This window comes from Fopius arisanus, unplaced genomic scaffold, assembly GCF_000806365.1.
Source record: "Fopius arisanus strain USDA-PBARC FA_bdor unplaced genomic scaffold, ASM80636v1 scaffold00041, whole genome shotgun sequence".
Taxonomy (NCBI): Eukaryota; Metazoa; Arthropoda; class Insecta; order Hymenoptera; family Braconidae; genus Fopius; species Fopius arisanus.
This window is the reverse complement of record NW_011887780.1, coordinates 525,485-538,440: the sequence shown is the minus strand read 5'-3', so window position 1 is coordinate 538,440 and position 12,956 is coordinate 525,485. Positions and strand designations below refer to the sequence as shown.

The window sequence follows — 12,956 nt, the reverse complement described above, 5'->3', positions numbered from 1 at the left end:
AAAAATATTGTTATTAATATTGACTATTGGCGGTATGTGGTGATGATTATTGTTCCTCACGCTTTAAAAAAAAAAACTGAAAAATCCATGAATGATTGTTGTAAAAAATGGCTCATCCAACAGCCGGCTGTAACGCCCCGGGGCCTTTCTCGGAATTAGTCTCGCCGCGGCTCGACGATAATACGGTTGAATAGGCAAAACACTGGTTAGTTATTCGTCCTTGGGACTGCCAAATATCCCGGGAGTGTGGTCGCGGTTGGTCTTTTATTTTTATTTTTATTTTTTTTATTTTAACCGAATTCGCGGGGATTTTTATCGGCGACGGAGGACGTCGACCTGAGGCGTCGCGAGAGACTCGTGCGCCGCGCGAAATTACTCCCCGCGAGGCGTAACGTTCAACGTTTTCAGGGGCCCAGGGTACACAGGAGGTAGTTAGCAGTATGTGCTTGTAGTGGTGATACCTATATGCCTCATCCTGTCCACCCTGGCCAGTGGTAAGGGGCATCCACAATGACTATCACTATTTTTTATAAAACTGGGGTTAACCGTTGGATATTAAATCTCATCGACAGCTGATTATTCAGTTTCAGGACGTGACATTGAGTGCAAGTTAGGGGTTAAAAGGTCATGAAGTTTTGGGTTCAATGCACATTCTGGGAAATATTTGTATTATTATCTTTATGAATACTAATATTCGGATTTAGGGATATTAGTGGAATATTAATATTGTAATATTCAGTGAAATTATTCAGGGAAATTTAGAGCTCTGTTTCATTTTTTCAGATTTTGAATTTTCAATTAAAGGTATTCTGAAATTTCAGGGGATGTGGGACAAGATTAAAATTTCCGGAATTCACCGTTAAAAATGCGTAAAAATCGGGAAATTAATCCAGTAATTTTCCTAAACTTTCAATCTATTGAAAATTCCATTTTTTTTTGAAAACCCTATTTTCTTGAATTTCCAAGATGAATGAAAAATTCCTGCAAAACCATAAAAACCCCAAAAAATGGCGACCACTTCCTCAGAAATTCCCCTCACCCTAACTTCCCCCGGGAAAAATCCAAAGCCCTTGCTATTTCGCCCATTAAATTTTCACTCTCTCTGAAAATCGGTGACAAATTGTTCCCAGAATTTTTTTTCCAAAATCGTGGTGTGAACACTCCTTAATCCAGATAGTCGCCCACCCGCGCCAGCAGACACGAGAGAGGAGCCCAGGGTTTCTCTCGAGTGTGTTCGCGAGGCCACGTTGCACACGTCCGTGACGTTCTCCCCCTCATACCCCCCCCAGGGCCATGGCCTCCCTCTCTCTCTATTCCTACCCGAACCACTGGCTCTTGTTCCTCGTTTTGGACCTGAAGACCGAAGGCACACAGATCGATCGTACGATTTTCCTCCACTGGGTTTTCCACGCTCAACGGTCGCCCCCTCCCCCTTAGCCCCCCTCCCACCCTTTCCGCCGCGTTACCCCCTCGCTCCTTCACCCTCTCATCCCCATCATTCTCCCCCATCCCACCTCATTCCCCCTTAACCCCTCGAAGGGTGAGTGAACAGTGAAACGAGAATGGGCGAGGGGGTGGTGGCGGATTGGGTGGTTAAGGGGCGGAGGGGGTGAGATGGAAAATGAAAGGGAGAAAAGGAGAGAGAGAGGGCCTGAGAAATTCGTGCCTCGCGATTCCTCAACATCGCGAGTATTTTCCCGGCCATCTCCATCCCCTTCCTCACCCCCTCACTCCTCCCTCTCAGCATCGACGCCATCATGCCTCACCCCCTGCCACCACCCCACACACTCTGTCCTTTTTCTCTTTTTCCGTGGCATTTTTTTTCTCCCTTCTCCGGCTCGTTTCGGACTTGGCCGAAAGACCAGATCGATCGGTGAATTCACTTTTTTTTCCCCCTTTTTTTTTTTTTATTTTAGCTACCCTCCGGTGTACACACTTTTCCGTTTTTTAGAGAGACGCTCGCGTTCGTTGGTAACCACCTGATTGTGCTTTTTGCGCTTTTTCTTCTGATTGTTCTTGAGTTTTCCGGAGATGGAGGGGAAGGGGGGCATTATTTATGGGGGGGGGGGCTATTAGGTAATGAGGGATGGGATTCAGGATCGATCCTGGGCCTTCGGTTCGTTGGCAAGAGAAGGTCGCGTTTAGGGATGGGAATTCTGATTTCGGGGGAGGAAAAATTCTCAACTCGTGGAAAATTCGGGAATTCAGGAAAACAGAAAATTCTGGGGTTTCCCGAACGTCGGGGGATCCAAAGGAATTTCCGGGAAATTCTGTTATTGAAAATTTCAAGTTTAAAGAGGAATTTTCCGAGGAATTAGTTTATCTGAATATTGGAAAATTGCGAGTGAATTTTTCATCGAAAGTATTTCAATATTTTGCCCTATAATTTGAGAGTTAATTAAAATGGGGGGAATTTCATTCTGAAAATTCATTCTTCGGTTATAAATTCAAGGGAGTTTGGAAATTTTTATCTGCTTAAAAAGTTTTACTGTTTATCCCCTCCACCGGGAAATTTGTTCCTAAATATTCATGCGTCAATTGAAAATTCGCATGAATTACCCAACTGCGGTCCTTCATTTCTCAGAACTCGAAATTCCCTTGAATTTCCCGGTGTGGCTCGAAGTTTCCCAAGTGTTCTCTCTCAAATCAAATTTAATCACCCTCCCTCTAAATTACTCTGGAACCCCATAAAACCCAAATTTTCTCATTACACGCAGATAGAAAAATTATTCTATAAAAATTATTATTCCGGGGAAAAGTCACTCCATTTTACCATTGGACATTCATCAAAATCATTGAAAAACCGTGGGAATTAATTACTTTCGTAATTTTTTCGAACAATAATTTTTTATAATTTATAATAATTCCAAACAATTTCAAATAATTCCCAATAATTCCAAATAATTCCAAATACCAAAAATTCATGAAAAAATTCTCCATTCCTCTACTTTTCTCAAAACATAAAATTCAAAATTGAAATTCCAAATTTGTCAAAAAAAAAAAATCAAAAAAAAAAAAACAAATCTATTTGACACAATCGAAAATTCCTGAATCGATGATCCTGTTCTAAAAGGGACACGCTTGGCACAATCGAATATCTCGAAAATCTCGAAGAAGAGGAATTGAGAATTTTTTCATGAATTTTTGGTATTTGGAATTATTTGGAATTATTTGGAATTATTTGGTATTGTGATTGGGCACGCAATGAGCGCCTCCATTTTTATGAGCCAAAAAAAAAAAAATCTCGCAAACTTCTGAGTCTAAGACTCCGAAAATCGATCCTGAAAATTTTGAAAAAGAATTAAAAATAAAGAATTCCACCCCCGGCAAGTCATTAACATCTAAACAACCGGATTTTCCTCCCCCACGATATACCCCCCATCAATGCACCCCCACCTCGTCGATTCATGAACAGTTAGCAAAGCCATTGAACAATAAATAAACGATGCAGCCATATGATATCTCCCGTACAGAATCACCCGCCAACACAGATCTCACCCTAAAGCCGATAGCTCCATTCATCCCCCACGAAATCTTCATAAACCGCGAGTTCACTGGGTCGTACCTCAACCCCGAGAAAAACAATGCGCCGAAAAAGCCCGTTAATACATCCCTTATATACAACCCCACGTTATTACATAGCCCAATGTACATAACGACCGAAGGGCTGTTTCACCGATGGCGTAGATACCTCTCACAAGAGAGACAATCCACCCCGGATGACATCCCCCAGGCGTACGTGTAACCGAGGACACATACACCCGTTGGGCGCGAGCAATACGATGCCATGGGGTGGTGAGAGGGTGGCAAGAGGGTGGCAAGAGGGTGGCGAGAGGGAGGCAAGAGGGTGGCGAGAGGGTGGCGAGAGGGAGGCAAAAGGGTGGCGAGAGGGAGGCAAGAGGGTGGCGAGAGGGAGATGAGAGGGTGGCATGAGGGAGGAAAACGGGTGGCCAGGGGGTGGTTAGAGGGTGACCAGGGGGTGGTTAGAGGATGGCCAGAGGGTGAAGTGAGGATGGAGAGGACGCTCGACGCCTTTGGAAACGCGTTGGTTGTGCCCTGGCACTAAGTATAGACATCCTCGCGACGCCGTCAATATACCACCCCTAACTAACCTCCAACCCTCAAACCCACCCTGCAACCCATCCCTCCCAGTCGCCCACCGATTGAACGCCAACGGAGATGGACGTGGGAGTGCGAGGGAAGGTCAGAAGTGCAGGACAAAGGAAATGCGCGAGTGTGCGACGGACAAGTGAGAGAGAATTCCATAGGGGATGAGAGGTATACGGGGAGTGGATGAGAGAGAAATCATCCCCTATATCCCATACCACCCCTTGCTATTCCCTTGGTGCTGTCTCCGTTCACTGGGTGTCTATATATTCCCCCGGCCGTTACGCTCTACACGATCTGGCTTAGGGCTAGTCGCGACGTTGGAAAGGGCGACTCAAGCCCTTCTGGCATCCACCAGTGGGTGAGTGGGTGGTTGGGTGGTTTTAGGGGGGTGTAGAGGAGGGTGGGGAATTTGCCGAGGAAAGCGAGGCTCAACCAGGTTTAGGACATGTCCGGATTGGTGGGACGGAGACGGGTCCTCTCTTGCTACGGCTATTCCGCGACGTAATCAGCGAGAGCGCAAACCCACCCTCCCCCCCGACATACCCACCCCACGGCAACCGTAACGCCCCTCCTCACGCTCACCCTTTGCCACCCTCTCATTCCCACCCCCACGACATCTCGTTGCAAATAGTATCCCCTCGCGTTTCTCGTCCCTTCACCGCTCACGGATGGCGCTGGCGAAGGGTGGCGGAGCTTTTTCCGGTTTTTCGGGGGACGGGGTTGCGTTTTCGAGGGAATCAATTTTTTTCGGGGGGATCATCTTGAAGATGATGATGAAGTGGTTGAGGGGAAGGGCATACCGAATGGATAAATAATTTTGATAGCTCCGGACGTGATCTAGAATTTTTACGAGAACAAAGTGACAATTTGTTAAAATACTATTTTTTTATCAACCAATTGTTTATTTCGCATGTATTTTCCACTAAAATAATAATAGAGTCCTCAGGTACCTGGGGAGAATGTGGAAATAAAAATAATCATTTGGTCTAGCCTCGAAGATACCTTCTGGGATTTTCCGGGGCAAAAGTGACAATTTTCCGAAATAGAATTATTTCATCAATTAATTATTTATTTCACACATATTCATCTCAACAATTACAACAAAATCCCCAGACCTAAAGAAAATATTTGTTAAGAAAAAAAAATTCTGTCTAGTTCCGGAGCACAAGCAAAAGTAATTAATCGATAAAAATCGATTTAATCGATCTCAATCACTTAATTTATTCCCCTGAGATTGCCCCCTCCCCCCCCTCTCATAATATTACATTTTTTTCCATCATTTACCCTTGAGGTAATAGTTAATTTATTCCGTAAAAATGGATATTTATTTATTTATTCATTTGTTTATTAATGCGCGAAAGTTTAAATCAATATTCATGAATTACCGAAAGTGATAAAAAAATGAGTTGATGTGAGGATGTACCCATGAAAATAAATTCCCTCTATAAAATAAAATCAATTTTCCCTGAGAACCGCTAATCACTGTGATAACTCCATAATTACTCGAGAGCTGATAAGTCAGTCTGACCATTTTACGACGGCCCTTCTAAAATAAACACTCGAGTTTATTCATCCCCAGTGAATGAGAAGACTCGCAGTGATTAAAACCCTCATTACGTCTCATTTGCATGAACGCCTTCATTCGATTCAAATAAAACTCCATCCACTTTCAATTTCAATCCCACGTACATCGAGTAATCAATTCTCCGATTACAGAATTTCTCCCGAAAATTTCTAAAACGCGAAAAAATAGCGCAATTTTCCAAAATCCAGAAGAATTTTCGAAAAAAAAAAACACAAATCGTTACGCCGGAGAAATAATTTATCCAACTATTTATAAATAAATTATCATTTTAATCACGAGTTTCATTAAGGTCGTTAAGCATTTTATATTGATGAAATGGTAATTAAATCGATTTCGGAAAATATTATTCCAAATATTTGATAATGATTTTTTGTTCAATTTTAAAGGGAAATATTGCGGTGGGAATATTTATCATTCGACCCGATTTTAATTAAGATTTTGCATTGATAAAATATTTTGAAAACGTCATTAAAACGGTAATTGTAATTAAGTCGTTAATGCTTGTGTCACGGAAGAGTTCAGTATCGAAACGGTAAACTCGGATTAAAAAATTAAAAGCAAGTGATTTTATGACGAATGTTATTCATCACAAATCGATTGTTTTCGTGACAAATCGGCAATCAGGAAATATAAACTGACATTCATTTAGACTTATATTACTCTAAATAGGTGAAATCTCAATTATCGTTTAGACAAATCCGTTATTATTCATCGTGGGAGGCGTGTTAATAAATAAATAAGAATTTTATGAACTTTTGGAGAATTATACACGAAATTTCAAGTAAAAAAAACTTGAGATTTTTAACAAAAACAATTAATTCAAGAGAATTAAAAAAAAATTAATTCGAAAATTCAATCAACAATTTTCCCGGATTTTCAATTTATTGAAAATTGAATTAAATTTGAGTTTAAATTCTCTCTCAAAACCCCAAAAATGTCAAATTTTCAGATCGAATGAGAAATTTTTCCACCGATTTGAATAAACATTCAATCCCACCCGCCACAATGAAAAACTCAAACGACCTTGGACGTGAAATTCCCGGAATTTTCGATTTCCGCGAAATCAAAATAAATCTCTCCCTCAATCCTTCATTCACCTCATTTTCCCATTCACCATTCTCTCATTTATCCATTCCTCTATTCTATCCAATCTAATTTAAATAATGAACTCGTATTTACTCCTCGTTTTTTTCACTTTTGGCTTTTATTCCCCCCCGGTTACCCCGGGGTTACCCAAAATTTTTTTTACCCCTTATTTTGTTTTTGTTTAAAAAAAAAGTCATGAGGCGTATCTTGAGCGTCGCGACGCTCTGGATTTGACCATGTACCACCGCCCCAGTATACCGTTACCACATACCACACAGATAAAACATCCACAGTATTAGTGATCGCGTCGCGAGGGCTTATATACCCGATGGTCCGAGGGGGCTTATGTACTCGCGAGAAACACCTATGTATCCTTACCCCTGCAACTACCGGTACATAGGGCCTAGATACACCTAGCCAGTATCCCGGTAATACCGTCGTAGCTATATACGAAGAGAATAGCGGTTCGCATATTCGGAGATGTTTCCCCATCCGCAATATCCCCCCCCCCTCCCCCTCACCCCTCACCCTCGAGTTTCCTCGCGAGAATCGCGAAGTCCCACGGGGACAAGAAAGAAAAAAAAAAATATATATATATATACACGGTCAAACAAAGCGAGCCACGACAAACCAACGAAAACAAAATGCAAAAAAAAAAAAGAGAGAAGTGAAATAACACGCGTCCTTGACGCGCGGTTGACATTTATCGCGCTAAAACAGTCGCTCGATTCTCAATTCATCATAACAAGTTAATAGCATTCCCCGAAAATCGGAGAATGCGATAGCGCACACGTGCAAGAGACACCCAGGGTAATCCGCGATATCCATTTGCGTCGTTTCCCCTCTCAGTGATAGTGGTGGGGGGGTGGGGATGAGGCGTGACGAGGATGAGTGAAAAAAAGAGTGGAATAGAATAAAAAGAGGAGAATATATATATATATATATTTTTTTTTGTATGACGTTAATATGGGAAAGGTGGTGATGAGCACCACTGGGCGCAGCTGCCGCGACGGCAGTATCTCCGCGTTGTCTGCTCCCTCACACCCTCGCTTTGTGTGTCCCCACGTGGTTGAACGGTCGAAGGGGTCGCACGGAATGAGGGTGACGCGGCCCAGAGAGAGAGAGAGGGAGAGGGAGAGTGTGATGTGGGGGTGGAGGTACGGCTTGGCAGAACGGCCGGTGGGAGTGAGAGCGCGAAATGGCCGGAAGAGAGAGAAAACCGTGTCGTGTTGCGGGGGCGGGGAGGGGGAGGGTGTTTGTGTGAAAGATAGGAGACGGTGGGAATAGGGTGGGTCGTGCCACCCAACCACCCCAAACCACCCACTCACCCACTGGCCATCTACTTCTCACCCCTACCTCGTCCGCCCACCTATCCGTCGTAGCCACCCTCCACCCAACGATATCACGGTTTTCTACTTGTTTTTCGTGGGAAGGAAAAAGAAAATGCGTTTCGATGGGAGAGGCTTTCGGGAGATGTTTCGGGAGATGTTTCACATGGTGCCGACATTGAGCCGACATTGGGCCAGCCTTGAGGCAATGTTGGAGCAATATTAGATGGATGTTGAACCAATCTGAGGACAGCATTGAACTCATTTTAAATTAACATTGGAACAACCTTGAGACAACATTGATACAACATTGAGCCGACGTTGGACCAACATTGAATGAATTGTAGATCGACATTGGAGTAGCTTGGTGGTAACATTGGACTGATTTCGGATTAACATTGGAACAGCATTGATGTAACGCTGTGTCAACACTGGGCCAACATTGCGATCTCAATGTGCCACCGGATTTTCAGAAATCGAATAACGTCGAATTGCCCTCACCTATCGACTCAGTCAAGAGAACACTGAAACGAATCTATTGCCTTGGTTGAATGGAATTGACCATTTATTTTTGTGAGCGACCGTCGCAATGAAAAAAATAAAAAAAGGGACTGCGCCTCGTTGGACGATTCTTCAGGGCTGCACGGCGTCACGGAAGCGTCGTGGAAAATTGAATTGGATTTTCAGGCGTCATGGTGAGGACGGAGCTTGGGTGAAACTTCCGGTGAAATTTCGGGGCTTTTCGTAAATTTAATTGGAATTCTGAGGAGCGAGGTGATTGCAATGTTCAGGTGCTATGGGAATGCGTAGGTCAAGATTATTGGGAGCACGTGGGTGCTCCGGTGTTTCCACGATTGCGGGTTTTACCCGGGTGATTTATGGGTGGCATTTCTCTCTTTCTCTTTCTCTCTCTCTTTCTCTCTATTAACCGGTTATGGTTGTTATGACTCTGTCAGCCGGAAAATTATTGCGTAGATACGAAAAATTTCTTCACTACCGATAAATCGTCGGTAAAGTAGAAATCCCGAGATTAAAAAGTTTTGTTGCCTACTGCAGGTACACTTATGCGCCTATAATTGCGAAAGTAGTTAACATTGGCGGAAAATTTATGCTCCATTAACCAATGATGGTTGCTATGACTACCAATAGAAAAATCATTGTACAGGTATCAATAATGTATCCATTATCGACACCGTCGATAAGTTAGGAATTATTCTAGAATTTTTTTTATTGCCGACTGCTGGTACATTCATTATTGCTGAAAATTTAATTGGCGGGAAATTTATGAATAGATAATTTTCCTTCCTGATGGTGATTAAAGCGAAATAATTGCGGGGTAAAATAAGTCGGGAGAAAAAAATTTGAATTAATTTTAAATCAATTAATTTTATTTTCCAGCCAGAGCGCCTGTGTTCACCCACGTGGATGCTAATTACCCAGACAGCCAATAGTTTCGAGTACTCCACCCTCTTGGTCTCGCTTCTCCTCGGTCAGGGCTACAACGCCTACGTCGTGAGTGGTTACGCCTCGAAGGAGCAAACAATGTGCGATCTGTCAATGCGTTCCTGTCCATACTTACCGATCACCAGGACACCCCCAGTCTCATCTACCCCCGAGGACTGCTCCCGATACCGAGTTAAATCACCCCCCGATTTTCGGAGTAAATTACTCCTGGAGATGGAGGAGCTGGAGCGTCAGCGATTGCAAGATGAAGTGGATAACCAGGAGAGGGAGCGCCAGAGGATGATCCACGAGCAGGAGCAACCACCACCCGACAAATTCTGGGGCCACCGAGTGCACAGCTGGGTCCTGATCCTCCCCAATGATTCCACGGAAGGTACTCGCTACGAGGAAATCAAATCGCCAGTGTTCATCGAGGCGACTTCGGGCTACTTCTACGACTTGAGCGATCCGGAGACGCGTCACCTCTACCACGGGATTGAGAGCGTCTGGAACGACAGGAACTACTGGGTAAACATGCAGATCTGCACCGAGTCCTGCACAGCCCTTACCTGGGACCTGGACAACACAAGCCACTGGGAGCGTCTTCTTCCAGGAGAGCCCTCGCGACTCCTACTGTCCGAGGACAAGGAAGAGGACTACAACGTCCTCCAGGACAAACACCTGGACATGCCTTTCCCTTACGTCGACGAGATTCAGATCTCCTCTCTCGATTTCGAGAGGCGATATCCAAACGGTCGAAAGATCCTTCTCTTCAAGAAAATTAAATCCGAGTTCTTCGCACCGTACGTCCAGATGGATGGCCTCACCTCGAAGATGACGGAGTTCGAGGATTACGAGTATCAATCACCAGTGATGATAATGGAGAATTACCAGAATCGAGGGGATAAACTCGTCGAGTCGATCAAGGATTTGATCTCAGGGAGTGTGAGTGATTCGTATGAGCGCGGACGTCCGGACGCCTGCAAGGAGCACAAGTACTCGTCGATGGGGTCCAACTCGGTGGAGGACGAGAGATCCCTGGAGTTCTTTGACGTTATGAGGATCGATGGACTCCGGAGAATCGACGCGAATCTGACACATTTGAATCAGCACTACGTAAATCGAAAGGACTTCCTCTACCACAGAAGCGTCCTCTTCTCCACGGATAATGGACCCATCCCCCAGCACAACATCCATTACAGAAAGATCTCGAGGATCACGGAGATGTTCCGGAGGGATGAGAGCGTTGACGCACACAAGGATGTGGCTATCAGGGAGTTTTCCATTGATGACAATGAAATCAGATTAAAGTATCATTATGGAGAGGACGAGATCACCAGAGCGTCGAGGATATTCGTCAAGCCACCGGTGGCTGAGAGGGGCGAACGTCTAGTTTTCGATGAGACCATGACCACTGGGTATCATCCTGACCCAATGGCACAACCTCCTAAATCACTGGAGTTGTTTTATCTCCTGGAGATGCTCCTCAGAGATGAGGTGCAGGCGGTCAATTATGTGAGGGACGCTGAGAAAGAGATCTCCGTGTTCCTGAAGACCAGGAAGAAGGAATACTTCATGCCTAGACTCATCGTCTCCATGTTCGATAGGAATAGGAATGAGGAGGCTAAGGCGGGAATGTTTGCTAAGGAGGAGCTGCTCCGGGCGCAGAGTCAGAGAGAAGTTGAAGAGGATATCGACTATTTGCGACCTTTCCTGGCTAGGCTTGGGAATCCTAAGGCTCTGACGAAACTTCAGGCTTACGAGGTGCGCCAGGAATGCCTGAATGATCTCAAGATTACGTTGACGAACCGAGCTAACGATATTTTGAGGCGATTCGAGAATTGCAAGGCGAGGCTCCAGCAGTTGCAGCGGAAATCGGCAGAGGTGAGTCGTGTAATCAATTGAATCAATTGAATGATTCGAGTCAATCAAGTCAATTCAATCAATTCAAGTCACATAGACATCTTGATGAAGGCATAAACAATAAAATTAAAGGTAAAAATTTATTATAAAAAATTACAGGACGAAGATCTCTCCAAGGAGGAGAAAGAGAAGCTCAACGAAGAGATAAACGAAGTCAACTTGATAATGCACACACTGGACATCCGGTTGAAGCGTCACGTGGAGCTGTCGTCGGATCGCTATCGAGTGATGGTGAGAATTCTCGACGAGGACGAACGCCTCCTGCCACTCAAAGGTTAAACAATATTTTTTATGCAATTTTTTTGAAATAGTAATTTAATTAGACAACAGTCAAGTTTGCTTCTCATTTCTTATCTCGATGAAAATACATTCTCGCGGAAAGTCTTTTGTCAATATCACGATTAATTCTATGTCTAACTTTGGTCATCAACACTTGTGCACAGGAAAATAGGGTGTAATATCATTGAAAGGACCAAGAGCCCATTTGTCCGATGCAGCGACCTGAGAACAATAATTATTAGCAATTATCTGTGAAAAAGAAGAGTCAACGATTTGTGAGTTGAGCTCTTCGGCTTTTTAAAATATTTACGAGACTGAAGGATATTAATTATAATTTTTAATGTATAATTTGAAGATGTCTCGAGCGATGAGGAGCTAATGAATTGGAGAGAAGTTTGTTAATTTAGGGTTAATTTACCTTGATCGTCAAAAGTTGCCAGAGTGAATTTGCTAAGTTTGTTGGTAAAACTACCAGCATTCATTATCACAGAGCCTTCGGTACGATTCTGATTGGCAGCATCAACTGTATCTTCGTTTAATCGATTATCTTCGGCGAAACCGGATATTAGAGTATCCATCATTATTGCCTTGAATTAATAAAATGAATGAATATTTTGTTTTTTTAATTCCTTCCATCATCATCAATAAAATTGTTCCTATCGATAATACACAATTCTTTACAGCAGTTAATGAGTCCATTCTGTTTTATCAGTTTGACTCACTTGTTTGGAGAACACCTGGAGAATTTTGTAAACCCTCGTTCCATTTTCACGAACAGGAAACTGGAGGAATAAACAGGGCAGACAATCGAGGTTGTTCTCGTCCGATGGTTTTGCCATCTCCCAACTCAAGTTCGAGTACTTCAACCCCAATAACAAACTCTGGAATGTTAATTGCATTTGTACAAAAAACCGGATGTGACGTCATTTTGCAACCGGAAATGACGTCATTTGCGGAAGTGACGTCATTTGCGGAAGTGACGTCATTTTTTCCAAGACCGGAAATGACGTCAGTTTTTTTGTCAAAACCGGAAATGACGTATTTTTTGTCAAAACCGGAAGTGACGTCATTTTTTTCTTCAAAACCGGAAATGACGTCATTTTTTTGGTCAAAACCGGAAGTGACGTCATTTTTTTTCAAAACCGGAAGTGACGTCATTTTTTTTCCAAAACCAGAAGTGACGTAATTTTTTTTGTCAAAAC

At 43.5% G+C, this 12,956-nt stretch overlaps 2 protein-coding genes across 3 annotated transcripts in view; one reads left to right on the top strand and one right to left on the bottom strand.

Annotated features, from left to right (window-relative positions):
- Nucleotides 1-12,201, top strand: part of lobo (lost boys) — a 49,463-nt gene extending 37,262 nt beyond the window's left edge. The window contains exons 3-6 of one of the 2 annotated variants that reach the window (XR_892189.1): nucleotides 9,508-11,436; nucleotides 11,575-11,749; nucleotides 11,919-12,029; nucleotides 12,110-12,201. Coding sequence is in view for 1 of the 2 variants with exons in the window: in XM_011305162.1 (XP_011303464.1) it covers nucleotides 9,508-11,436; nucleotides 11,575-11,749; nucleotides 11,919-11,926 (2,112 nt within the window). In the remaining variant the exon portion in view is untranslated. Of the gene's footprint in view, nucleotides 1-9,507; nucleotides 11,437-11,574; nucleotides 11,750-11,918 lie in introns of both variants that reach the window. The other variant, XM_011305162.1, reaches the window with a different exon arrangement.
- Nucleotides 11,756-12,956, bottom strand: part of Bili (FERM domain-containing protein 8 Bili) — a 4,266-nt gene continuing 3,065 nt past the window's right edge. Inside the window, exons 4-6 of the mRNA XM_011305163.1 lie at nucleotides 12,477-12,635; nucleotides 12,173-12,341; nucleotides 11,756-11,976 (exon numbers count right to left, since the gene is read on the bottom strand). Of these exons, the coding sequence (XP_011303465.1) occupies nucleotides 11,936-11,976; nucleotides 12,173-12,341; nucleotides 12,477-12,635 (369 nt within the window). The 3' untranslated portion in view covers nucleotides 11,756-11,935. The remainder of the gene's footprint in view (nucleotides 11,977-12,172; nucleotides 12,342-12,476; nucleotides 12,636-12,956) is intronic.